The sequence below is a fragment of the Engystomops pustulosus genome, chromosome 1, assembly GCF_040894005.1.
Source record: "Engystomops pustulosus chromosome 1, aEngPut4.maternal, whole genome shotgun sequence".
Lineage (NCBI taxonomy): Eukaryota > Metazoa > Chordata > Amphibia > Anura > Leptodactylidae > Engystomops > Engystomops pustulosus.
The window spans coordinates 83,503,464-83,531,422 of NC_092411.1; the positions used below are offsets into that span (position 1 = coordinate 83,503,464).

The 27,959-nt window shown below is 41.2% G+C and overlaps 2 protein-coding genes across 3 annotated transcripts; both read left to right on the top strand.

The window, feature by feature from the left end:
• PXN (paxillin) lies at positions 1-27,697 on the top strand. Of its 2 annotated transcripts, XM_072146279.1 has the most exons (11): positions 15-172; positions 14,037-14,251; positions 14,340-14,419; positions 14,511-14,650; positions 15,306-15,501; positions 15,588-15,723; positions 23,100-23,276; positions 23,378-23,551; positions 23,636-23,717; positions 24,216-24,364; positions 24,713-27,697. In XM_072146279.1, the coding sequence occupies exons 1-11, from the start codon at positions 160-162 to the stop codon at positions 24,977-24,979; spliced, it is 1,629 nt and encodes a 542-aa protein (XP_072002380.1). In that variant the 5' UTR covers positions 15-159; the 3' UTR covers positions 24,980-27,697. The 2 variants fall into 2 exon arrangements, with proteins under 2 accessions (XP_072002388.1, XP_072002380.1); XM_072146287.1 differs by lacking the exons at positions 23,100-23,276; positions 23,378-23,551; positions 23,636-23,717; positions 24,216-24,364; positions 24,713-27,697 and adding an exon at positions 19,997-20,767 and having other exon boundaries at positions 1-172.
• LOC140126635 (uncharacterized) lies at positions 20,945-22,971 on the top strand. The gene is made up of 3 exons (XM_072146300.1): positions 20,945-21,256; positions 21,913-22,392; positions 22,550-22,971. Exons 1-3 carry the CDS (start codon positions 20,957-20,959, stop codon positions 22,841-22,843), a joined length of 1,074 nt encoding a protein of 357 aa, XP_072002401.1. The 5' UTR covers positions 20,945-20,956; the 3' UTR covers positions 22,844-22,971.
• Positions 27,698-27,959: the final 262 nt, after the last annotated feature.

Below are 27,959 nucleotides of genomic sequence, written 5' to 3' on the forward strand. Positions count from 1 at the left end.
GGACATCCCTCCTACTGGTGTCGGGGCCGCGCACAGCTAGGTGGGGTGTGGCTCGTCGGGTTGCCGGTGGCGCGCACGCACGGGGGCGGGGGCGCGTTCTTGCGTTGAAGTCAGAAAGTTGTGTCCGAGTCCCGTGGACCGCTCTGGGTGAGCGGCAACATGGACGATCTGGGTGAGTGATGGGTGCGGAGCACGGGGACGTGCATGTGCATGTCACGCCCGTGTGTATGTGTGGGGGCACCCGCTAAGTGTGTAGTACATGTGACATAGAGGGGCTCGTGTAGTCGGGGGGCATGGATACGTGTGTAGCCCGTATTCCTGGCTGACATGTCCGCAGCTGTGTGAGCTGCAATCTACTATCATGTAACTAGAAGAGTCCTCCAATGTGCCGTGCTCTCCACATAGCGGGACACTAGCAGTGGACGTGTTGCACATCAGCAGGAGGACATTATAGTTCACTTGAGGCAGTCCCAGTCCATAGACGTCAATGGGAATAGACAATATGCATGTCTACGGGCAGGGAAGGGACTCTGTGTCCCCAGTCCTCGCACTAGTATTACAGGTCTGCAGCACTGGTGTCATGAGTGGACCTGTTACCTTGTGATATATAGGATTCCTCATGAGATGAGTGTAGGCACATGGCTGGACTGTTTCTATATAGATTGTGGCCAATGACTTCTATGGCCAACAAGTGAACATTATGAGTCAAGAGCTGCTCAGTTTTGAGTAGTTTAGTGGAGGGTTTGATGCCTGCCAGCTCTGCCCAGTGCACAATGGAGGATTATATATAGCGTAGAACTGGCTATTGAGAGCCGAGCTGCAGATGACTAAGTCACATTCTTGGTGTATGTTTCTGCGTTAAAGGTCTCAGCACATCCTGTATGGAACAGATTTTAGTTACTGTTGGCATCTCCCGCCTGTGAGATATGTTCTTTGATGACACTTGAAGAATGATATTGTATATAGCATCAGCTAAAGTACACTTCATCCCTTTCTTTGTGATGTGTATTCCTAGGAAAATGGCTCATATGTTCACTGTTGAGTGCCCTTTGCCAAAGAACTTAGTAACCAATGACTCTGCTGGTGACATTAGACTTGTACCTTTCCAGAAATTGTGGGAAAGACCCTCACATTTTTACTGTGCAGAGGCTTTGTATCGTTTTAACTAATGGTTTGTTTCTCATCTTGTTTAATAGTAAATATTTGCATCCTCTATAACAGTGATGGCGAACCTTTTAGTGGCCGAGTGCCCAAACTGCAACCCAAAACCCCCCATATTTACCGCGAGGTGCCAACCAAAAATTAAAGCAGTAACTTATTGCTCCCTGTTCTTAAAAAACATTCAATATTACTGGCCTCCTGAGGACAAGATGGAAAATTTGCTTCACTTTAGCTTCTTTCCAGTGTCCCTCTGTACACAGAGAATGGTGGGGCCAGCAGGAGGCCCTCCAAAGATATTTCGGCCCTGTCTACTCATTCTCCCTCTTCCTGCATACCCAGGTAGCGAAGTACATATCACTTAAATATATGACTTTTTTAAGTTGCTTGGAACTGCAGGAAGATTTTTTGAGTCTTGTCTGGTGTGCTGGGGCGATGGCCCGAGTGCCCACAGAAAGGGCTCTGAGTGCCGCCTCTGGCACCCGTGCCATAGGTTCGCCACCACTGCTCTATAATATAACAATTAAAGAGAATCTATATAGTAATTGTTAGATTTTGTTCTTTTATTGCTCAAAAACACTGAGGGGAAAACTTGACAATTGGGCTTATAAACTTTCATACTCTGTCCCAACCTTTTTACATAATAACTAGTTGTCAATTTATTTGCAGAATTCCAATATCATATTAGGATACAATATCAATGGGGATAGTGAGAAAAATAGCTCTAGGTGGTTGTGGTTGCAAATGTGGATACACACCTGAGGTTATGGTTTCTTAGCACTGAAAATACACAGCTTTTTACAGTAGCAGAGAAAATGGCATTTGACGAAATACTTATATTTCAGATTTTACAATACAGGCAGTCCCCGGGTAACGTACAAGATAGGTTCTGCGGGTTTGTTCTTAAGTCGAATTTTGTATATACAGTCGATCTGTATATTTTATCAATGTAACCCAGCAAACATTTTTTTTCTCTGTGACCATTGGATTTTAAAACTTTTGGAATTTCGTAAGAACCATTATTTACAATAAATACACCTTTGCTAACTGTTACAGCTGATCATTGTAGCCTTGGACTAAAATACAGTAAACTGCCAACATCCAGAGGTCCGTTTGTAACTAGCGGTCGGGTGTTCTTAAGTAGGGGACCGCCTGTAATTATCTAGTAAAATAAATAAAAATGTCTATTTAAACGGTAGGTTTGTATCAGGTATCATTGCCTACTTATCTCGACATCATCAAACACTAGAATAGACTTGTTTAGCCAATCGCTGGCTTTGGTAGGTCACCCCCACCCAGTGATGGGCTGGACAGGTTCTTTGTGGTATTGTTGGAATATCCAGGTAGTGTGGGTAATAGTAACGCTTACAATTTTCCTTACCTATGTAAGAACTATTATTACTGTACATTCTATAAATCTCATAGCAGTTGTATGCAGATTTTCAGCAGAAATGTTCCGTGGTCACATCATGTAAAAGGAGTATTGTACGTCTGTTCTTGCCTCTAGTAGATCAGAGGGTGTAATTGGCATAGCCCCACAGCGTCTGGTCATTTCCTAGGAATCTACAATGTGTCTGGATAGTACGTAGGTGCTTGTATACCCCAGAGATGGAGGCTCCAGGCACTGATTGATAGGGCCATGATCTGGTTACCGCTCCACTCCTTATCAATGTGCCCTAATTGGACATATACTTAATGTTGACATCACCAGTAAGTTTGCCCTGGATCTGGTTACAGTGAGCAGTCTGGACAGTGCCAAAGGTTCAGCGTTTTATTCATTGCCCTGGTCACAGAGAATGTCAGCTGTAACAGGAGAAGGAGCCCCGTGTTATTTCAGGGATGGCTTGTATACTTCTTGGCCTGCCGCTCACTGTTTGTTTTAAGTAAAGCGTAATGTAGGCTTTTAATCTTGGCAGGATACGCCGCTGCTCTTAACCATGTCTGGTAGTTTCAGGTGCCCAGCCTTTTGTAATTCTGCGTGCAATGTGCTACTAGGTAACAGTGTGTTTCACGTCTTTACAACTTGGCCAGTATTTTCTCTTTGATCGATTTGTGAAATATATATAGATCACACGTCATTTACAGCAAAGACTAATATTAGTATTGGGCTAAAACTGCATAGTTTTCTTTGTTCACCTGAATGTACATCCTACAGAAACAGCAATGTTCTTAGAACTATAAGAACGCATCATTCACATAAGTGTTCACTTTTTCTGCAGTGTGAACATTAATTTGGTAAAAAAAAAAAAAATCTGTAGCACTTGAAGATACGAGGACTGGTGGAAACCTGCTGTGTCTAAGGCCGCTTGTACATGAGTTAGTTTTTCCACCATGCAAGTTTACATCCACTGGGTACAACATGGATGTCATTACGCTCCTAAAATGTAGCAGACTAAAATCTGGGCTTGCTGTGGATTTTCAGGACAGCAGTTTGCCCATAGATCTACCGTATACAGCAGATCTTGCCCTTTGTGGTGCAGAAGGTGAATAATCCTTTACAGTCTTGGGTTACCTGCTCAGGTGTGCTGTTCATTGACAGCATACAGATGTGTGGACCATTTTTAAGGTTCGCATGCCATTGGTGTGTGATATGTTTCCAAGCCACATGTCTACGAAATGGTCTGTGTGTCATCTGTTATAGCAGACCCCCCCCCCCCCCCAAAAAAAAAAAGGAATGCTGATAGTGTTGTCACTAGCCTGCCTCCTGCTTTAACGCCTTGAAGGATCACATGATTATCTAGAAGCTGGTCCGTAAATTCGGACAGTGCATGGGTGACACCCTTGTGGCTTCCGTATATCTCAGGGTCCCATAGATGATGTTCACAATATGTTTTACATACCATTTAGGAAACCTGATTCTTGTTTGTACCTGTTCTGATCTCCCCCTGTATTCCCCAACCCTTTTAATGTACATGGCATAATCAGGCTTTGACTTAAGGAGCAGACTTTATATCGTTACATTACCTGTTGTAGCTGCTGAGTAAATATTTGTCAGAATATGTAGAGACGCTGTTCCTCCGGTATTTTACAAGGATCTCCTGACTGCTGTGTGTAACTCGGATATGGCAGATGTTTCACCTGTAGTTCTCTAACTTGTAAAAACCATTGCAGACATAAAGGCCAGAGCATATTTATTTAGCATTTATTCTTTATTTTACCATTTTCAGAACATTATTCTGCACTCAGTTCACGCACCGCAGACTTGTTGCTGAAATTTTTGCAATGAATAATCCGTAGTTCACTTTTTCTGCAGTGTGAACATTAATTTGGTAAAAAAAATTTACTCATCTGAATCTGGTTTACATGCTGAGTTCAGTTCTGCAGTTCTATGTTCAGGCCACTAAATACACTAAATGTAAACCGTGTGATGCTCCTTACCAATTGCATATATTTTGGTTGAAATGCAAATGAAATTTGGCCAAGCCCCTCCCCATTTCTGTTGAATTGCATTTTATATATTGGCTAAGAAGAGCAATGGTCTTTTTATGAAATGCAGCTTTGTATCGTCAACAAGATTTCTCTATAAGAACCTGGTAAGTTTTGGAGACTTTCCACACCCATGGATGTTGTATTACAGGGTCTGTGACTCTCAATGGTATAGTTCGGCCAAATCTATAGTATCGCTGGAACAGATCTTAATAATTGAAAACTGTTCTAGGGCAGTGTCTATGGGGCCTCACTGCAATCCCCTCTGCAGGCTTTCAGCTTCCACATGTGAAAGAAGGTGTGTGTTGGAGCTGCATGACATAGCTTGGAGGTGGAATGGTAGGGGGAAGGGATTTTGGCTGTTGATAGATGGGTGTGGGAGGAAGGGCCTGCTTCCTTACATTGCTTAATTTTGTTTCCTTTCATTTTCAAATATTTGCCCAGATGTTGAACCTCCAGGAGTTTCCTTGTGGTGACCGTACATACTGGAGATGGGGGTAGGCGCAGTCCTTTATCTGTGCACCAGACAGAAGCCGATAAATCCAGTATAGACGCACAGCACATGTTCTGTGCCGGAAGTCATGTCACTCATTTTCTGTGTAATTGCATGTGGCTAAATGACTTCATTTAGTGAACAGGCTGTGACCTCTATCAGCCACACGTCGCTGCTGGCATGAAGATGTAGCCACATAGTATGTGTAACCTTGTAATCCACTTGTGAGACTCTATCTACAAATGATTGATCAAATGAATGGACCAATATATCAATTCATCAATGGCCAAATTGTGTCCTGCATAATGAATTGAGAAATACATACTTGCAGCAGTACACGAGGAAGGAAAGCCCAATGTGACTTTACTATATCATTGCATCCACCTATGTAGATCTGTCATACTGCACGTCATGATATAGCAGGTAGTCTCAGCGGCTGGTGGGTTAACAGCAGCATCTTGCGCAGCTTTTGCTATATGGAGAGACTTGTCATTGGTCTTCTCTCTGATATGCAGTGAATAGACTTGCCATTCCTGTGCAGTTACTCACTGAGTGGATGAGGTTACACAGGATTGGATTACAGCTGAGAGTGGCGTATAATGAGTCCGCTGGGTATGAACACACTGGGGGCTCTGTTTCAGTTTCAGGGCTGTGTTGCGTTATACAGCTGTATGGAGCTTTGCTTCCTTTATGAGCAGCAGCAGCAGCAAGTTTTGCACCCAAACGAAATATCTTTCCATTAGACTTGTTAAGACATCAATGCTCATTATTGTCTTTCTGCAGTTGTATGAATTCTATTTCACAAAACTTAAGACATATGGTCACTTGTGCTTCTTCTAAAATAACTTTTAATTAAAACAGGAGTTGCAAATCCACTTTAATCCAAAAAGGTGATCCACAAAAATTATTAAAAAACTGACCTTTTCTGTTAGTGTCTGATCAGATTAGTTCAGCTACAACAAGATAAATAACCAAGAAGATGCAAAACTTTAACATACACATTAGATGCTTTGATTAACTGCATGATGTTTATGAGGAGCTTCGGGGTGCATTCACTTTTGGCGTGATTTTTTTTTTTTTTTTTTTTGGCTGCATTTTAAACACGTCTGAGCGCATGTGTTTTACATGGTTTCAAAGCAACCGAACACATCTTAACATGTGAAATGCATGCGTTCAGACACGTGTTTAAAAAAAAAAAAAAAAGCCACTTGTGAATGCACTCTGACTTTCGCGATAAAAAAGCAGTTTTTTTTTTTTCGTTTTTTTTTTTATAAATAAAGGGCACAAACCTTTTATGTCTATGGGCAGCCGTACATGGGACATTAATTATGGCTAGACATTTACAATTGGTTGTGGAAACATTGCCCTTTGTTAACACAAGCACAGTCTTCTGCATAGTTTCAAGGCTTCTGTACATATGGTACCTACCTTATATGCTCGTGTGTAAGCCAAGTTTTTCAGCACAAAAAATCTGCTGAAAAACCTCGGCTTATACACGAGTCATACTCACCCTCCGGTTTCCAGATCCTTGACGCGGCTCCCGATCTTCGGCGCGTGCGGCTCCTCTTCTCTAGCCGGCACACTCGTGTCCATGCATCATCCGTGTGCGCCCGCCGGCAAGTCGCATGGACGCGACTCTGCCGGCTAGAGAAGAAAGAAGACAGGAGCCGCCGCTTAGGATCGGGGGTGAGTATTAAGTTTTTTATTTTTAATGCGCTTCACAGGGGCTGGCTGTATACTACATTGGGCTGGATGGCTGTATACTACACCTTCAGCTTATACTCGAGTCAATAGGTTTTCCCAAAAGATTAGGGGTCTTGGCTTATACTCGGGTTGGCTTATACTCGAGTATATACGGTATATTACCTGCATGGAGATTGTAAAAAGATTCCACACAGAATTCGGGCAAAAATCTGCAATAGGTCTGCAAATCTTACATTTGCCACAGGGGGATATTTAAAGTACATGTACCATCAGTTTTACTGATATACACTAATCCAGTTCCTAAAGAACTATTCTCCTCAGGACTTCTTTTATCATAAGTATGGCGCAATTTCAGCAATTTAGATTCATGCTAATCAGCCTGTGTGGTACTTGACGTCACCTTCTATGTACTGTGGACCAGTGGGACTTGTAGAGTAATGGGGGAGGAAATAATTAAGATAAGGCGCCTTGAGGCCTCCAAGCCTCAGGCTCTTTAGCAAATTTTCTATAATTCTACATTGCTGAAATTGTGGCTTATAGTTATAATAAATGACCCGAGATGAATAGTTCCTCAGGTTAGTAGGACAAGTCTACCATCGGTAAAACTGGTGGTAGATTTCCTTTACACATTACGTTACTGGTACCTTTAGTCCTTGATCCTTGCTCCTAAATGTTGCTTTACCTGTCCAGTGTAAATCTTGCACTATACAAGCAGGGGTCCTCCTGATAAACATTGCATGTGGACGTTCTCGTGGGTTATGAGTTGGGTCATTGTTTTGTGAGCAGCGCTGGTGCTGCGGAGGTGCAGCGAGTGCCAGCATGCAGGGAATGTCAGGATTCCTTGAGTCTGTATTTGGCAAGCTTTACATTTTTCTCCTCTGATAGGAACAGGCCCCAGGGGTAGAACTTCAGAAATTACTCAGGAATGTTATATTACTTTATCCGCCTTTGTTGTTTTTCTATAGAAATCCTTCTCCTGATCCGTCAATATAGCATTCGATCTGCTCACCCAAGCATAACATATAAGATATTGTGATGTAAGTTAGCACTTTGTCTTTTATATTTGCCTATAGATTGCAAATATAGAGGGCAGTATATATATATATTGGATATTCCCCAGGAGACTTGTCGCTATCCTGGGAACGGGAACAAGCATCTAGACTGGTAATTGCGAAATGACATTCACAGTTGAAAATGAGGGAAATGTATCAGAGTTTAGACCAGGGCAGAGTAGAATTAGACAGTTCCCCTTGTCTGATGCAGGATGATTAATCTGGTGCAGTATAAGACTGTCGAGTCGTACACCTCCTATTACTTGGTCTAGTTTGCTGAACCACAACATTGAATTTTCTTGCGCATGGTTTATTTTGTCAGGTTACGACCCCTAGTTACCCAGGACACGCCCTTTTTTAGGATGTCGGTAAACTGCCTAAGGGTTGTTAAGGGTCACACAGGGCGTTTAAGGTGCCAATTACTCCAGTTTTCAGGCATAGAAAGATTGATGCATCTCCCCGAATGACCCACGTTTACTAAAGTGTTTGCAACAGTTTTCTGTCTGACTTTGCACTGGAAAGAACAAGCAAACTGCTTGCAAGTGTATTTATAAAGTGTCTGCGCCAGTTTTGTGTCGCAGCTGCACTGTGTCTGACAAGACAGAAAAAATTTGCACCTAAATGGGCTTGTTAGTGCTTAGTCAGACCTGTGCCACAATTCTGTCCGATGTGTGCCATAATTCTGCAGCATGCACAAAGTGCACCAAAAAAAAAAAAAAAAAAAACCCCTTCGGGAGCAGTGCAGGGGCACCAGATTCATGAAGAGCGTGCGCCACAATTCAGGAATCTGGCGCACCCTTCACAGGCAAACTGCACGGTTTCTGATGATTGGAAAACAAGAATTCAAAGGAAGTACGGAAATGCGTTTGTACATATTCCAAAAGACACATGTATACATTTAAAGCACATAAAGCATTGCGCTTTGAAAATCAAAATGCTACCATACATTCAAAAAAAGTTTTTCCGTGCATTCCAAAATGCAACCTGAGCACCAGGCGTCACTGGCCTCATTGGTTGATCTGTGGTGTTCAAATAGCTGGGATCCCCACTGATAAAGAAACTTGGGGCCACACCTTTGATACTTCATCTAGGGCAGTAATTTTGTACTTTGGCACTCTAGTATTTAACATATGTTGTACATGGCACTTCGGAGTCTGTACTATGTTGTAAGATCTAGCAATAAGTGGTAGCACCCACCTATACAAAGTTGTGATGACCCTGTATGACAGAATCTTGTGTACACAGTATACATGTCTATAGTTCTGTAGGCTCCATACAGAACATGATCTCCATATCATCATGCATATGTCTTGCATTAATCTGAATAACTGCAAATGAGTGGGAATGGAATATTGAATTATTGCATGAAACCTTCCTTTAAAGAAAAGTCATGTAACCAAGCATACTTTGTCCGTCCAGTCACCAAAACTTGCAGGACTTGCTTGCGGCTATTTCTGTATGACATTTACATCTGTCAGTAAGTGCTGTAGGAAGTCCTGTTTACTTCAGTAAGGAAATGAGGAGGGGATACTTGTCAGTCACAGCCTCGGTGTGGATCTTCTACACATGTATAGCTGTGTGTTACTATACTAATTATCTTTGCACAGGGGTCTTGTGCACACGCTTTCTCCTTTAGTACAGTCATGGTCATAAGCTTTGAGAATGACACAAATATTATATTTTCACATGATCTGTTGCCCTCTGGTTTGTCAGATATTTTTATCACATACAGAAATACAGAAGTGCAATCATATTATGAGTAACAAAAGCTTTTATGGACAGTTAGAATGAGTTAATGCAGCAAGTCAATATTTGCAGTGTTGACCCTTCTTCTTCAGGACCTCTGCAATTCTCCCTGGCAGCTCTCAATCAACTTCTGGACCAAATCCTGACTGATAGCCGTCCATTCTTGCACAATCAATGCTTGCATTTTGTCACAATTTGTTGGTTTTTGTTTGCCCTCCCGTCTCTTGATGATTGACCACAAGTTCTCAATGGGATTAAGATCTGGGGAGTCTCCAGGCCATGGACCAAACATCTCTGTTTTGTTCCCTGAACTATTTAGTTATCACCTTTGCTTTATGGCAAGGTGCTCCATCATGCTGGAAAAGGCATTGTTGATCATCAAACTGCTCTTGGACGGTTGGGAGAAGTTGCTCTTGGAGGACATTCTGGTACCATCCTTTATTCATTGATGTGTTTTTTTTTAGGCAAGACTGTGAGCCAATTCCCTTGGCTGAGAAGCAACCCCACACATGAATGGTTGCAGGATGCTTTACAGTTGGCATGAGACATGAATGGTGGTATCGCTCATCTTGTCTTCTCCTAACAAGCTGTTTTCCAGATGTTCCAAACAATTGGAAAGGGGGTTCATCAGAGAAAATTACTTTACCCCAGTCCTCAACAGTCCATTCCCTGTACCTTTTGCAGAATATCAGTCTGTCCCTGATGTTTTTTCTGTAGAGAAGTGGTTTCTTTGCTGCCCTCCTTGACACCAGACCTTGCCCCAAGAGTCTCCGCAGTCTCACAGTGCGTGCAGATGCACTCACACCTGCCTGCTACCATTCCTGAGCTCTGCCCAATCCCGAAGCTGAAACACTATTAAGAGACGGTCCTGGTGCTTGCTGGTCCTTCTTGGGTGCCCTGGAGCCTTTTTGGCAACAATTGAACCTCTCTCCTTGAAATCCTTGATGATGCAATAGATTGTTGACGGAGATGCAATCTTTCTAGCTGCGATACTCTTCCCTGTTAGGCCAGTTTTGTGCAGTGCAATGCTGACTGCAAGTGTTTCTTTAGAGATAACCATGGTTAACAGAAGAGAAACAATGATGCCAAGCACCAGTCTCCTTTTAAAGTGTCCAGTGGTGTGATTCTTACTTAATCATGGCAGATTGATCTCCAGCCCTGTCCTCATCAACACCCACACCCGTGTTAATGGAGCAAGCGCTGAAATGTTAGCTGCTCCTTTTAATGCAGGCCTGCAATGAAGTTGAAATGTGTTTTTGGGGAAAAAGTTATTTTTCTAGGCAAATATTGACTTTGCAATTAATTGCTGTTAAGCTGATCACTCTTTATAACCTTCTGGAGTATATGCAAATTGCCATTATAAAACCTGATGTAGTAGTCTTTGTAAAATTAACATTTGTATAATTCTCAAAACTTTTGGCCATGACTGTAGACAGGACCCACTTCATACATATTCAGCCTATGTGTGCGCTCTGTATGTTCTTCCCACAGACTACAGAGTGTTCAATTCTTACAAACGTCTGGGGCACAGATTCCCAGTTATCAGAAAAGCTGAGGCATTCCAGTAATTCCTGAGCCAATCCTCCTTGGCTTCTATGCAGGCGCTTTGTATAAGGGTTCCAGGGCTGCAGGCTCTGAGGTGAAATGTATTTGACTCCGTGTGGCAACCTTTAGACTGATGGTTTTCAGATGGTTACAATAAGGAACCCTTCAGATTCCAGCACTTTTTCCTTTTGCATATATTTTTTTTTGCTTGTTTGCATTCTTGATGTACACCATTATTATTTGGAATGTGCACCATTCTGTTGTAAATGTAAGTTAAAAGATTGAGGCTGTTAAGGTCCTGGGACTCCAATGCAATGAACACCTACAGGATTTAAAATTGATTTGCTGCTTCATCACTTTTGCCATTGCATTTAGGCTGTGTTCACAAGTGACGTTTACATTGTGTTTTGAAACGCAATACAACAGCGGAGAGAGGAGAGATTTGCCTTATTATTCTGCTGTTAACATTAGCATTTACAAAACACAATAGTTGACGTTATATTTACAAAATGTTACAGTTGACACAATGTTAGAGATTGCTTTAACCCCTTTTCCCTGCAACCCAATGAAGTAGACCGGGCCACAAGAATACGGTGCAAATGCGTTTTTGTTTTTTTTTACTGCATTTGCAGTTTTTTTCTCCTCATACAGCTCTTTACGTGGAAAAATAAAGTTATAGATTTTTGTAAAAAATAGAAACCCAAAATGATATAAACGGCTTTGGTGTTAAAGGTTTAACATTGAGTTTTGTAAAGGCAGATGTTATCAGCCAAATCTCAGCTGTTGCGTGGCGTTTCAGTGTGAACGCAGTCTTGCTTTCATTGGCATTGAGCAATACCTGTGTTATCTGCGTGGTGTGTGCCTTGTATGTTAAGGAGAATTCTGCATCTGTTTCCATGCACTGGATTCCAGCTGTTGTTGGGACACACATACATTACTTAGCTTTGACTCAGCTGACAGTAAAGCTGTTGTCATAGGGTTTGTATTGCCCCAGGCTGCAAATGTCTGTGCACAGATTTACATTTCTTCCTTTTATGTCTGTCCGTGGAGTTTCCTGGGTGTGGATCCAGTTCCTGAGCTTTAGCATATCCCTGAATATTTGTGGCCCAGTTATCATGGACTGTCCGGAAGTTTGATGAAGTGAATAACTCTGAGAAGTACATGACTCGGTGCAGAGCTGCTGCTTCCGTCTTCTTCATCTCAGCACCTGTTAACCATGTCATGTATGTTTGCGTGCAGCACAGAAAAAGCCACTTTCTAACCTCACGCAAATTTGTGTGAACGCACCCTGAGTGTTTCTAGAAGGTTTCTGTGTATCTTCACTACTTTGCTTCTGCAGAGTCTCCTGTTCCTTTCTGTGAGGTGAAGACACTTGGTGCAGCTTACAAGAAATCTTCAGGTCCATGTCTGTTTTTCACTACATTATTCACAGCTTTTTATTGTATCTGTACTATCATGGCAGCTGTTAGTAGTTTTTATTATTCAGAATCTTCCCATTGTATCCTGAGGGTGCCTAAGGGTAAATTGCTGTGTCTCCATCTGTTGTGAGACATGGCCACTATAAGCATGGCACTTGTGGTAAGGAACATGGAGAGATTGGGTTTTCTCAACAAAAATATTGATGACCTATCCTATAGATTGGTGGTAGTTTTACACACAGGACCCCCACAGGTCAGCAGCTGATAAATGGGAAGGGGAACTGTAATATATTGTGTAGCAGTAGATTGTGTTGGCTGTTTAGCTCACCAAATGTCTATTTTCCTGGGAAAATCTGTAGTTTTCAGTTTCAGGGAAAACATGATTAAAAACATAGGAGGTTATGCATTGTGCATGATTTTGTTTCTTTTTTTGAGGCCATGTTAGCATTTGAGTGGAGTCTGAGGGCTTTATGGTACCATTTATGTTATGGATAACTGAATTTTTTTAAAAAATTTTAGGGTATGTAAAATCTATCGACAAACAATTGTAAACCTTTTTTTTTTTAGTGGGTAAAATACACTTATAATGATACTTTTTTTTATTATTATACCTTATCACTGCCTGGTATTTAAACCTACTCAGAATAACTGATAATGTAGCTGGTCTGAATGGGTCTGTACTTGAGTTGAAGCTCTTCCGCCATCTTTGTAGAGTGGAACTGCTCAGACTCTCTAGACATTTCTTTGGGGTTTTCATTGATTGTAGAGATTAAAGGGCACCTACCACCACAAATCTACCTATAAAGGTAGATTGGGTGGTAGGTGGATCATTGGGACGTGAGGATAGCCCTTTTAAGGGCTAATCCTCACGTCCCTGCACTTTTTTGAGAACTTTAATTTGATATTTATTCAAATGTACTTATGTGGCTACCGGGGCGTGGAGTAGCCGCTTATGAGATTACACGAGGCGGCTACTCCACGCCCCGGTAGCCACTTTACTCCTCCTACTCACCCATCTTCGGCGCGCAGCTCCGCGTAGCTGCGCGCCCTCGTCCGGCGAGCCTGCCGTCTGCGCATGCGCAGAAGAGCGGGCCCGCGCCTGTTTCGGAGTTGTGACCGCGCAGGCGCGGGCCTGCTCTTCTGCGCATGCGCAGACGGCAGGCTCGCCGGACGAGGGCGCGCAGCTACGCGGAGCTGCGCGCCGAAGATGGGTGAGTAGGAGGAGTAAAGTGGCTACCGGGGCGTGGAGTAGCCGCCTCGTGTAATCTCATAAGCGGCTACTCCACGCCCCGGTAGCCACATAAGTACATTTGAATAAATATCAAATTAAAGTTCTCAAAAAAGTGCAGGGACGTGAGGATTAGCCCTTAAAAGGGCTATCCTCACGTCCCAATGATCCACCTACCACCCAATCTACCTTTATAGGAAGATTTGTGGTGGTAGGTGCCCTTTAAGGTAATTCTGCCTTCACTTACTTTTCTTTCTGTTTAACAGATGCATTGCTTGCTGACCTGGAGTCCACCACATCTCATATATCCAAGCGACCTGTGTTCTTAACTGAGGAGACCCCATATTCATATCCCAGTGGTTGTCATACATATCAAGAAATTTCTATACCACCTGCACATGCCAATGAATCTCTCAATGGCTCCGTTACAGACCCCTTGGATTCTTGGACCACCAGCTCCAATAAGTTTTCTCAGCAGCAGGTAAAAATAAACTTGCAGAGCATTGGGGGAAATCGTATAAAAGTGTAAGACGTTTTTACCCCCTTTTTTTTTTTTTTTTCTCCTGCAGACACCCATCCACAGTAGTAGTTCTCTGTTGAAAGAGACTGTGGTTTCACCTTCTGCTGGAGAGGAGGAACACGTTTATAGGTAAGTCTGTTATGTCTGTGTTTCTTTTTCTTTTTTCTTCTTATTTGTTTTCATGTTACAAGTTTGGCTTTTTGCTATTTTTTTTTTACAGTTTTCCCAATAAACAACGATCTGCTGAGCCATCTCCTACTGTCATGGGCTCATCTTTGGGCAGCAACCTGTCAGAACTGGACCGCCTGCTCTTGGAGCTAAATGCCGTTCAGCAAGTCCCATCAAGTAGTCTCTCTGCCGGTGAGATATAATAACTGCATGAGGTTTCTATAGGTGTATACCTTTAAAGGAAATCTGCCACCAGAATGAAGGACTGTAAACCAAGAACACTTACATGCTGGTGTGAACCCCCTCTGTTAGGATTTGCTCTTCTTTCATCTTCTAAAAAAGTCAAAACAAAGTTTTGACCAAAAATTACATGTTACATGTTATATTTTCGGTTTTTAATTTAAAAAAAATATATATTAAAACTTAATGAAACCTAAATTAATTTGGTACCTTGATGATCATACCGACCTGAAGAGTAAGGGAGTGGTGAAGGCAAACGGTGAAAGCAGTAAAAACTGAGCTAACAAGAAAGTGGTGTGAATGCATTTTTTCCTGCTTTCCAGTATATGGCATAGAATATTAAATACTGCCACTAGGAATCACAATTTGCTATGCAGAAAACAAGCCCTCGTACAGCTCTGTACACGGAAACGTTGGGGAGGGACGCAAAAAAAGTACAAAAAATTTACAAAGGCAGATTCTAATGTAATGTGAGAAATTGTCATTGATTGAATACGTCTCTAAAAGAAAAACTAATGGTATTTTTCTCATCTTGTTCCATTATGACCCCTATGGCTTTTCATGAGAGAACAAGCATACAGTGTCTTTTTCATGTGGTTCCTTGCAGATGATTTGACTAGAAGCATCTCCCAGCCCGTGGCAGTCCCTGTTTCTCTATCCAGTGCTTCTGACAGCATGGCAATTAAAATTGGGCAATCCTCGATGGAAAAACCAAAGCGCAATGGAGCCCGGGGCATAGAGGATGTCCGTCCAAGCGTGGAGAGTCTTCTAGATGAACTGGAGAGCTCTGTACCCACTCCTGTGTAAGTAACACTGTATATGGTAGTGTATAGTAGTTTTGGACTCCTTGTTTTTGCACTTTGAAACTTATCTTATTTTTCTTATGCAGCCCATCAGTCACTGTATCTCAAGGAGAGATGAGCAGCTCTCAGAGGGTCACCCCCAGCCAGCAGCAGACCCGCATCTCTGCCTCTTCAGCCACACGTGAACTGGATGAACTTATGGCTTCTCTCTCAGATTTTAAGGTATTTAATCCTCACCTACACAGAAGGCATGAAATATACCTTTGTTTCTTTTATAGCTTATAAACTAGAGGTAGTTCTTGAGAAGTAAAACTGTTCCTAGCAAATATCCTTACTGTTAAAACACCCGTTACCAGTAAAGTCTCCTGCATGTGTCTTAAAGAAAAAGTGCTATCTCCTAAATCCGCCCCCCCACACACACACACACACACAGAGCATTATGTAGGGCATTTTGCACATTTTTGTTTCCAGTGATCTGTCTATTTAAAGAATATGTCATAAACGGGCCATGTTATTTACACAATTGTCACCTCGGATAGGACGGCTTCACACTATCCGTGATTAGCCCAAGATCATGTACCATAAACACTCTTGTGACACATGCTGCCCACAGTGCTGGACTGGGATTCCTTGCATCATAGATTACTGTTTCTCATAGAAGTACCTGCATCCCTGATAAACTAAGCGATTTCAGAGTCAGCGCTACAAACTACAGTGCTGGGGTGGGATTCCCTGCATCATAATAATCTATAATGCAAGTTGTACCTGCTTCCCCAATAAACTGTATCGCAGGCACTGAAATCGCTTACACTGCAGTACTGTTATCTGTCAAGGAAGCAGGAACTCCTTGCCTCAAACAAAATGCTGCAAGGAGTCTCGTCTCCTCAGCCCATGACATGGGTCTCTGTGTGATCTGTGATCATGGATAGTTTGTGGCTGCCATTAGAAAGAAGAAAATAGGTGCACCATCATGATACCTAAGCCGCTGGTGTTTATTTGTGTAAAGCTTCAAAGAGAATCTATTCTATAATGAGAAATCACTATGGAACAGGCAGGTTATTCTGACTGCTTGTAAAGTGCCCAACCCAATGATGTGCAATGCAGCAGGAGATGGTTATGGCTTTCTACACTTTCAGAAATGTATTTTATGCCTGTGATACTAGTTAATTATTAGCGAGATAAGCTGCTGCTTCTGTCGCTGGGTTTGCCTTCCCCTTAGTAGTTCTCTTTTTCCTCCTCTTTTATTGTTCTGGGTGCGGCTATTCGCTATAGTCATCTAAGGAATGCAGCAGGGCTCAATACAGGACAAGGAACTCACCATTTTATTGGTTAAAGGCCAGAGACATAAACTTGCTGATGGATTTCTGTTCTGAAGATTTGTGCTTGCTTTTCTTTTGGTGCTCCCATCGCCCTTTACATTCATGTTTTATCACTTCCATTCCAGTGGGGAGTATTTTGGTTTTATGGTCTTGTAAGTCTAGTCACTTTTAAAAGGCCCAAGAATTTGCAACCAGATGATTTCAAATAACAAATTGTAATTTAAATGCTACTAGATGTAAATCTCCTAAATAAGGCACAAGCCTATGTTACTGTATCGGCATACATATACAGATGTCTTCATAATGGAGCCTTACTGATACTTTCACATATGCTGAGATCCATTCCATAGGGCCTTGTACAATGTGCGCACAGAATATACTTTAGAAATGAGAACCTAATACACGTTGTTACACCATTAATACCACTGCTAAAAGAAAAGAACTTTCTTCATTATACATTCTCCAGCTCAATAGTTAAAGCAGGTAAGTAACAAAACCTCAGAACTTTACACTGTGTCACTGTGATACGAGACTGTGTGCTCATTGCACCATTCCCAGGTATAAAATAATATATTATTGGGGCCTCCAGTATAGTTGTGTGAATGGAGCCTTAGTTTTGCTTTAGATCAGGGGTCTCAAACTCGTGGCCCGCGGGACAATATTTTGTGGCCCCCACCTGGAAAAGCACCGCCCGCCGTGTATTCACGGCGGCGGTCGGGTCACGCTGCATGGAGAGGGCTCACGGGCTGAGCCCTCTCCATAGCCGGTAAGTCTTTGCTGCATATTGCAGCAAAGGCTTACCGGTAACACCCGCGATCGGTGCTAGCACCGATCGCGGGTGTTTGCACAGCGATAGCTGCCGGCAAAGCTGCCAGCAGCCTCAAAAAGATAGCGGCGCATGGGCGCCGCCATCTTACCTGGGATCGCCGCTCCCCGTGACGTCATCGGGGGGCGGCGATCCGTCTCCATAGCCTCGGGTCTTCGGAAGACCCGAGGCTATTTAGTTTTAACCCCTTCATTACAATGTGCTGATAGCACATTGTAATGAATGAGGAGGAAAATCCCCATATACTGCCATACTGCAGTATGGCAGTATATGATAGGATCGATCAGACAACCTAGGGTTAAAGTACCCTAGGGAGTCTGAAAAATAGTATAAATAAAAATACAAAAAAGTTTAAAAAAAAAAAATTATAATAAAAAAACCTAAAATTTCAAATCACCTCCCATTCCCTAGAACTGACATAAATATAAATAAACAGTAAAAATCATAAACACATTAGGTATCGACGCGTCCGAAAATGCCCGATCAAAATATGATAACGGTTTTTCACTGCTTTTAACCCCGTAACGGAAAATAGCGCCATTTTGAAAAATATAAAAAATCTATAAAAAGTGATCAGTACAAAAGGTCGTACAGTCCTAAAAATGATATCATTGAAAATATTATCAAATTTCGCAAAAAAAATACACCACCCACAGCTCCGTACACTAAAGTATGAAAAAATTATTAGCGCCAGAATTTGGCAAAATCAAAAAAATAAGTTTTGTACAGGAGGGTTTAATTTTTGTAAAAAACATTATAAAACCTATACAAATTTGGTATCCCCTTAATCGCACCGACCCAAAGAATAAAGTAGACATGTCATTTGGGGCGCTTGGTGAAAGACGTAATATCCAAGCCCACAAGAAAATGGCGCAAATGCGTTTTTTCACCATTTTCATTGCATTTGGAATTTTTTTCCCGCTTCCAAGTACATGGCATGGAATATTAAATACCATCACTGTGAAGTGCAATTTGTTGCGCAGAAAACAAGCCGTCACACAGCTCTTTACGTGTAAAAATAAAAAAGTTATAGATTTTTGAAGGTGGAGAGTGAAAAATGGACATGAAAAAACAGGAAAGGGCCCGTAACCGGTTAATCCCCTTCCCTCCGGTACTTGAAGAAGATGGAGTCGCCGCTCTGAACGCCCTTGGTGCAGGTCAGAGCGGCGACTTCATCTTCTTCGATGGGAGGGACACGGGGAGGCAAGTACCGGGGGGGAGGGGGGGCGATGGAGTGTCCCTGACTGGGCTCAGTGCGGTAGGAGCTTGGGACCCCTCGGTGCACAGGACGCGTTCATAGAGAAAACATGTCTCCCAGCTCGGGGCTTTCCTTGCGCTGGGAGACGCCATGACATTTGAATCTGAATAATGCTATTTTGTAAGTGCATTTTGTGTGGAAAACTTGATGCGGCCCAGCCTTACCCAGAATCTACCTCAAGCGGCCCCCAGGTAAATTGAGTTTGAGACCCCTGCTTTAGATACAAGTTAGATACAAGTTACAATGTAACTTCCTTATCCTGAGCATTCTAGTACAGTACTGCATGCACAATTCTGCTGGTTGCAATAGCCAGCATCTTATATAAAGAAGTGATTGGTGCTTCAATGCAATATTGGACTGTTTTTCTTATATTTTTTACTATGCCTGATATAAATTGTACTCTTTCCCACAAAAAAAAAAAACAAAAACAAAAAAAACCTACTAAATGGTGGAACAAGGCAGCCGGTACAACTTTGACTGGGAAGTACACAATTCCTGGTTGGATGTGGGGGCCCCAGCATTGTAGAGACATGATATTTTAGGACGTATTGTCTGAAATGTTACCTGCCTCGCTCTACTTTGTAATTTATAGGTTATGGGAATACCCATAGAGCCGTAAGATGGATGGGATTTGTTTTCCTTACTATGGTTTTCCTGTATTGGCCCGTACGGCTATAATATACCTATTCATATAGCCACAAATAAATTTCTGCTAGTCTTAGATGATGCCCATAAGTTCGGCTAGACTATTTGTTCACAAAGCATAGAAAGGTACATTCAGAAATGTTGTCTGTAGCTTGAGAAAATGTTGATCTCAGAGGAAAGACTACATGTGATGGCACATTTTATCTGCTTATATGCCTAGTAAGTAAAACAATTGAAGAGTAGCGATGGATACAGATGTAGACACAAGACTTGTGATATTTCTTTTGTTACAGAGAAATTTACATATTGTGTTTTATAAAATGTTATCCATAGTTGATTAAAAAAGGGATACTTTTGGAGGTCATAGCTCAGGAAAGTGCAGAGATGTAGCACTTTTTTTTTTTGTTTTGTAACTTGTGTTTCTTGGGTTTTTCCTGCCTCTAATAGACCTGTCATACCTGCTCTGAGCCCATTTCTGAGCGGTGTCATGCGTCTCCCCCAAGTTCTGTATGCAGCACCCCTCTATACACAAGATTGGAGAGCGGCTTTGATGCTGTTACACACAGTAGTCCTGCTGTGTATCTACACATTGATGAGGATGAAAACCCTGCCTCATCCACTTTTAGAAAAGGCATTGTTCTATCCAGTCACGGTTTACAAATGGATACGTCTCCTAAAGATCAGCCTGCGATCACCCCATTCAATGCTTATAGTCAAAGGACAGACCTTTACCTTCCAAGTTTTTACAAGAAGCTTCAAACGAAGCAGAATGAATCTGATGTCCATCCTGTAGAATACCCCCAGTTGCCGCATGCTGGAGAGTCTGAGGATTTATTTAATGGTCAGACAAAGCAAGAGAAAAACAAATGTAATATCTGGGAGTCTCCTGAAAATATGGTGCTGAATGAGAAAAGGTTCTCATCTGATGTAGCCCATCCTCTGTGTTCATTCAGTGCACAGTCTGAAATCACTGCTGCAGACAAAGTTCCAGTTGATAACAAAATTACTGAACGTCCAATTGAACAAGAAGTTGGTAGCGTCTCAAATGGACATGTGGAACAAACTTTAATATCTGGACTCAATTATGACCCAAACAAAGCTGACGTTTCATGGACGGAAGAGTCTCATGAAATTGCGTATCAAGAGGTTCCACGGATTTCTGCCTCGCGTCAGGCAAGCATGATATGTTTGGATTTTCTCCTGTGCATGTCCTAAATTTATTTTACATGGGGTGCATGCAAAAATAGATATGCCTCAATGTTTGGTCATCTGGAAAATGATCTTGGAAGAGTTTAATTCTAACTTGTTCTTCTGTGTTTTCTAATAAGTTTGCCTGAAGCAACGAGTGCTACCTTTACCGTGTGGTGACATTGGCGTGTAAATCGGTGGCCTTATAGTGCCGTTTTAATGCTGATGACAAGTAACATTGTCTTGTTTGTTCAGATGAAATCGGTCATTAAAAGAACTAAAGAGTCCCCTAATGTGCATCCCATGTCTCGGGACCTCTCTCCTCGACGGAAGTTTGGACCAGCTATATACAATAAGAGTCCATCACAGGACCGCCTCATTGAAGAGCTACATGGACGCTTTGGTATAGACAAGCAGGAGACCAGCAAGACTCCAGAGGATAACTGGCTGACCGAGGGTGTGATCATCACATCTCAGCCTACTAAAAATGTGCAAGCCACTGAACAGAGGATAGAGAAGGTAGATTGAGGAGTCCATGGTCATAGTCAACTCAAGGAGTGATCTTTATTAAATCCTATATTATTGATGGATTTGGGAAATGCATATGTTTAGGCATATATTTAGGATGGAGATATACATATATACATATACATACTTTTAATAGAAAGGATACACACAACTTTATTGTTGGTTGTGTTGAGTATAGCATTCTATGTTAGAGCCTCCGTATGCGTTTCAGTTGTTTAGGTAAATGGGACAACTCTTCAAAATCTGGCACAACTCATTTTAAAAATTACTGAACAGTGCCTGTGAACTATTTAAAATTGCCTTGAAAAATAAAGTTTAGGTAAAGTGGCTTTACAACCACTTCATTTGTTACTCTTTGCTTCCTAGCTGCACTATTCATAGCCATGAACATAAGCCCAGAATGCTCCTGTGGGTGCAGCCAAAGTCTTCTCTCTAATATTTAAACTTTATTTTGCTTGATATTTGTGTTAATTTCAACATTTCACTAAATGCTGGAACATGTTAAATATATTTTTTTTAATATGTTCCAGCATTTGGTGAAAGGATGAGAGTAGCACAAATATTTAGCAAAATAATGTTTATAAGAAGATTTCAAATATGATTTTTTTACTCTATCTTCTTTTTCCTTCTCTGTGTATGTTATTTAGATAATTATTCCTCCAGATTCTCCCCAGCTCATGAGAAAAACGTTATCAATTACCACTACTTCTTCTCCTCCGGGCACCATGCAGCCAACAAGACTTGTCTCTAAATCTACATCCCCAGCATTACCGCCACCACCTACTTCCTCTTCTACTTCTGTCACTTCATTAAACCCACCTCCAGCCCCTCCATTGCCCCCAATCCTCGCCTCCTTACAGAACATGCCTCCATCAAGTGCACTTCCTCCACAGCCACCACCTTCATGGAAACGATATAGTGATGATTATCAGGACTTATCTAGAGCTGTTTTTCCTCAAGAAGAATCTAGAAATCCTTATGAAGCGGAGCCTTTTGTACCATTGCTGGTGGCCTCTGCTCCACAGAGTATGCTACTCCCTTCAAAATGTTATGTGTCTGTGGCTTGTCAGACAGAGGATAATCCACTATTTCCACCTATTTGGCCAGGATATGAAAATGTGACCACGGTTAGTTTGAATGTAACTTGTCTATTGGTGTGTAAAAGTATGTTGTTATATAGCAGAGAGTTTGGGTCTCTGAGTCCTTGTCTTTGTTATGTTTTGGACATTTTTGGAGGCAAATTTTTTTTAATGATTTGTGTTGAAAACTGTCAACTTCTTGCAGATGATTTCTCCTTCTGCTTACTCGAGCGGCAGAGCCCTTACCGCACGACCACCTCTGAATCGCTCTTTTTCGGACAAGGCAGGTTTACGGTTTTGTGTGCTCATCGTTGTGAAGAATGTTTTTAATGGTAGAAGACAAGTTGTTTTGTTTCCGACGACTCCTCTAGTTTTGCGTTATTTTAACCTGGTTTTGTCACCGTCTGGGGGAAGATGGAGTATTGGACCCAATAGTGTATTTTTTGCATGCTGGATGAGCATGTTGTGCAGTGAGATAGTTGTCAGCTTTCTGTTTTAAGTTTTCACTCTTTGTATTGGTGTCTAGTCACTCGTTCCTTTTCCTCCGGCCTCTTCAGCGTGGCTTCCACAAGAAGAAATATCTATCATGCCTGATGGTGATTACCGCAATGTCAACTCTAGGTTCCAGACTTCAACAAATGATATCCCTTTGGTATATGGATTGGTTTGCTTTGCTAAATATTGTAACTCATTCATAGGTATGCTGTATTGGAGTTTTGGAACTTAGTAATTCATCTGTTGCCTTGTCTTAACAGTTCATGGCCCAAGGCCAAGGAAGAGCAGTGAACAGTTCGCCTCCTTCCAGTGCTCCAAAGCCTGGCAGCCAGCTGGACAATATGCTGGGTAGTCTTCAGTCTGACCTCAATAAGTTGGGTGTGGCGACAGTGGCTAAGGGCGTCTGTGGTGCTTGCAAGAAACCAATTGCTGGCCAGGTAATTGTCATATTTTGGAGTGTTTTTTTTTTTTTTTTTTTTTCTCTCAATTCACTTATTATAACTTGCAAAATATACTTATTACATTTGCTCTTATTTAGGTTGTGACAGCCATGGGGAGGACTTGGCATCCAGAACACTTTGTGTGCACGCATTGCCAGGAAGAAATTGGATCACGCAATTTCTTTGAACGAGACGGGCAGCCATACTGTGAAAAGGATTATCATAATCTTTTCTCCCCTCGCTGTTATTACTGTAATGGACCTATACTGGATGTGAGTGCTTTTGAATCCACAATGTCATAGTATGCTACGGTTTTTCATGCCCTATGTAATATGTACTTGTTCATTTCACTATAGAAAGTTGTGACTGCATTGGACAGAACATGGCATCCAGAGCATTTCTTCTGCGCACAGTGTGGAGCTTTCTTTGGACCTGAAGGTATTGATATCGGAGCATAGCAAACAATTATTACTTTAAATATACAGCTTGGTAGATTGTGTGCATACCTAAATTTTTGGTATCCTATTGTATGTCAAAATCTAAAAAGGGCCCTTGGGTGGAGGCATATATTTTCCGATGCAATGTCCTTAAACCACAATTTTTAAGCATTAGACATTAGAATCCTGTGGGATAGGTAGTGATGTAAGAGTAGCCACGTTTCTTTGTATGCTAGTTCATGGATTCATGTATAATAACCATGTACTCTGTCTACAGTTGAATCAATAGGTTAGATGTTGACTGGAAAGTCCTTTTGGCCATAATAACTTGCTAAATTATCATGGAATAAACTGTTGAATAGATAGACAACTTGATGGATTGAGAACTATTGATTTTAGACAAATGGTATTTGAGAGGAGGGTGACAACCTCAAGGAAAGAAAATTAATCTTGTGAACTGTACATATGCTTAACCAGTCTGATTTGTTTGTTTGTGCAGGTTTCCATGAGCGGGATGGGAAGGCCTATTGTCGCAAGGATTATTTTGACATGTTTGCTCCCAAGTGTGGTGGCTGCACTCATGCAATCCTGGAGAATTACATCTCTGCTCTCAACACACTGTGGCACCCGGAGTGCTTTGTCTGCAGGGTAAGCTAACCTTTGTCACAAGGATGAAAAGGGCACAGTATTATTTTATATCTGCATGTAAATTTCACTTTCACTGACTTGCAGAAGCGCTGTAATGTTTTGCCTATAGTGTGTGGCATTGTTTAGCACAGATATACAAAAGGGTTGTAAAAGTCCCCATATTTTTTAATTTTTTTGAGCATCATCATCGGTTATGTTTGAACACTACCACATGTCACCACAGCAGAGCAAACTCTGTACTGGTGTTCACATGATACAGCTACTCAGAGTGGAAATGTATGGATATGAACTTAGTGATATTAAATAAAGTTTGATGCTGATCATTTTCAAATAATTTTTTGTTTTCAGGAATGTTTTACCCCATTTGTGAATGGAAGCTTCTTTGAGCATGATGGGCAACCCTACTGTGAGGTGCATTACCATGAGCGCCGTGGTTCACTCTGTTCTGGCTGTCAGAAACCCATCACTGGCCGCTGTATCACTGCTATGGGGAAGAAATTCCATCCAGAGCATTTCGTCTGTGCCTTCTGCCTTAAGCAGCTCAACAAAGGAACCTTCAAGGAGCAGAATGACAAGCCATATTGCCAGAACTGCTTTGTCAAGCTCTTCTGTTAGAGCACTGCACTGCATCTAAACATGTCAGCTATAAGGGTATGAGAAGCTCATGGTGGTTGATAAAGGTGGACTTAAAGAGGGAAGGGGCATATTGAGGGATGCTGAGGATCTTGCGCATTTCACCCAAATTTTTTGTATTTCCTTGTAAGGTGCTGATGTGATTATTGGCCACCTGAATTCTCTTAACTTCAGGCCCTGTATCATATCTTATCATTTAAGAATTGGCAGCACTGAAGCCGCCCATGACTAGAAACCTGTGAACGTCGTGGCATGTTCACTTGTGATGTGGGTTATGCAACAAAAAAAAAAGACAATCTATTATGCAGCAGTTGTATGCGTGTGGATTAGAATGGCTTGTCATGGTCTAGGAAGGAGGCTGCCGCAGGTTCCCTTCATTACATTGTGAGGGGAATGACACTCACTTGGATGACATTGGCAGCTTTCATCATATGGGTTGAGCTGTGTTATAAAAGGCCTGATTTGGGAATTACAGCAATAACATTTTCTAATGACGGTTACTGGTAACTTGTCACCTGAATACAGAGTAGCTGATCTTCAGGGTTTTATATTTTCAACCAGAAATCCCCTCCTTTCCTCATACAAAAGAGTGCGATTTCTATGTCTCGTTGAGGTTTAATGACTAAATAAAACCTGTTTTTAAGAAAAAAAAAAGAAAAATTAAATAAAATATACACCTATAAATATATTTACTCTACGGTAAATCCAGTAGTACTGGATTTTCTGTGCTTTAACTAACTAAACCTGGCTATTAACATTTCAGTATTTTTAGTGTGGGATTACTTTATTAACAATTTTGGACATGTATTAATTGAAAGGCAGTATTTGAAAATTAAGCTATTTCAATCAAATATTAATAGGAAATGCCAAATGTGTTTTTTTAATTGTAAATTGTGTACTTTGATCAGAAAAATACATTTTATGAAGAAGTTTGCCACTTTATTCTAATATTGATGCAAGGGTGAGGGGAATCTTGCAAGAGCGTTTTGGCAGATCTTTGTATTTTGACAATTACTAGTTTAGGGTGTCTGAGGTGTGCGTGAACCCATGTCTAGTACATGTGTAGCACAGCAGCTAGTAGTATACTGTGCTTGGTTGCAGCAGACACCCTATACGTTCTACATTAATGATGCTAATAGCGGAGAGCTCTAACTGCTATTACTGCTACTACTACATGGACTCCACCAATCTGCTCTGGATCACAAGATCCGCTACTAGGACTGGTAAAATGGATTTCATTCCAGCCTTGGTATTGTTAATGAAAATCTAATTAGAGAATTATTGTATCTATCCAAATCATCAGCATGCAGTGTTCATTTTAGAGCGTTATGATTGTGTGAAATGCCAAAGATAATTTCATTATTGTGGCCAAGATGCCTTTACTTAACAATGTCATAAAACCTCTTTAGATAAACATCCTATTTTTTTATGTTTAATAATTGTATACAATTATATGGCTAGAACATGATGTGTCTTATGAATGACCTGTGTGTGTTTGTATACACAGACTCCCATTAAAAGGAACACCTATGTTTTTTTTCTGGATTAAATGCCATTTGGATTGTATTTTTCTGTAGTTCACTGTATAACTTTTCACCTAGGTTCCGACCATGTTATGTGGGTGCAGGTATGTTGCTTAATGATGTTGTAAACTGTTAGATACAACATAAGTTTATCCCCACCACCTTCCCCTGCCAAAAAACATTTGCACACTTTTCCAGGGGTTGCTATTATGTTTTACGTTTATCCATTTACATTGAATAGAAGCTACTATAACAATTCCCCCCCAACCTCCATTTTCCCTCTTTAAGAATGATATGAACATTCCCAAAGTAATTGAATCAATGGTGCAAAACAAATGGTAATAAAGAACAAAATCACATTTAGGACTAGCCCACTTCATCAGTCCATTTTAGGTCCAGGTTCACACTGAGTGGATATAGGCAGCATGCTCTATCTATTGAAGAGATGCTGCAGTTTAAAGTGCAATAAGAGAAATCTATGGCAAAATCTTCCCTAAACATGTATTTCCAGGTAGGTCCAACAATGTAATATCTACAGCACGTAAAACCAGCCTTTGGTAGGGAGCACACTGTCTTTTATAGCTCCAGTCACTGAACTGTGAATAGGATTATACAAATTTGCTGTGAAACAAAGATAATTGCCAAATAATTATGTGATGTGCAAACAAGCCATCATTTTCATGTTCAAATAAAGGGGATTTTATGGCCATTTAACCACTAGTGACCTGTCCAGAGTTAAAAAGACCAGTAAGCGCCTTTAACTATTGCTCTTGTGGTCCTTGCCAGTCTGTTTGTTGACCTTCAGCCCATTTGAGGTGTCTTTAAATAGAGACAATCTTAAGCTTGGAGGATGTGTTATTATTTTAGCTGTTATAAATCCATACATGTAGAATCTGTTCAAACCCAAATGCCGTTCTGTTCTATCGTCTCTCATTGTGTTGCCTTTTGGTGTTGAAAAATTGCAGTCACATTTTGCCTTAAAATGATCACTTTTATGGACTATTTTAGACACTTGGCTGTTGTGTCTACAGAAATATACACTGTACTACCTAGTACAGCCATCCTTCTGCAATATAATTTCTTAACACATAAGTTCTGTTCTCTTGTCCCTGCACATTTCTTAATGTAACCTTCTTTGCTTCTGTGAAAAATGCCAATAAACATTTCAGTTATTTTCTTTGGTGGTTTCCTGTATTGAATTGACATTTTAACACTTTCAGTACATTTTACAACATAATGTTTGCAATATGGAGGATAGATGCCATCATTTCAATGAGCTATATTATTGATGTTTAAAGGGAATGCTTAGATTTCTGTTCTCTTAGTAATATTTGGTCTGTGTTTCACAAATTGAGCACAGTCATGTGAATAAGGCTACACTAACATCACATTTCATGTATATGAGATTATGGCAGAAAAACTCTGTATATGCTGACCTT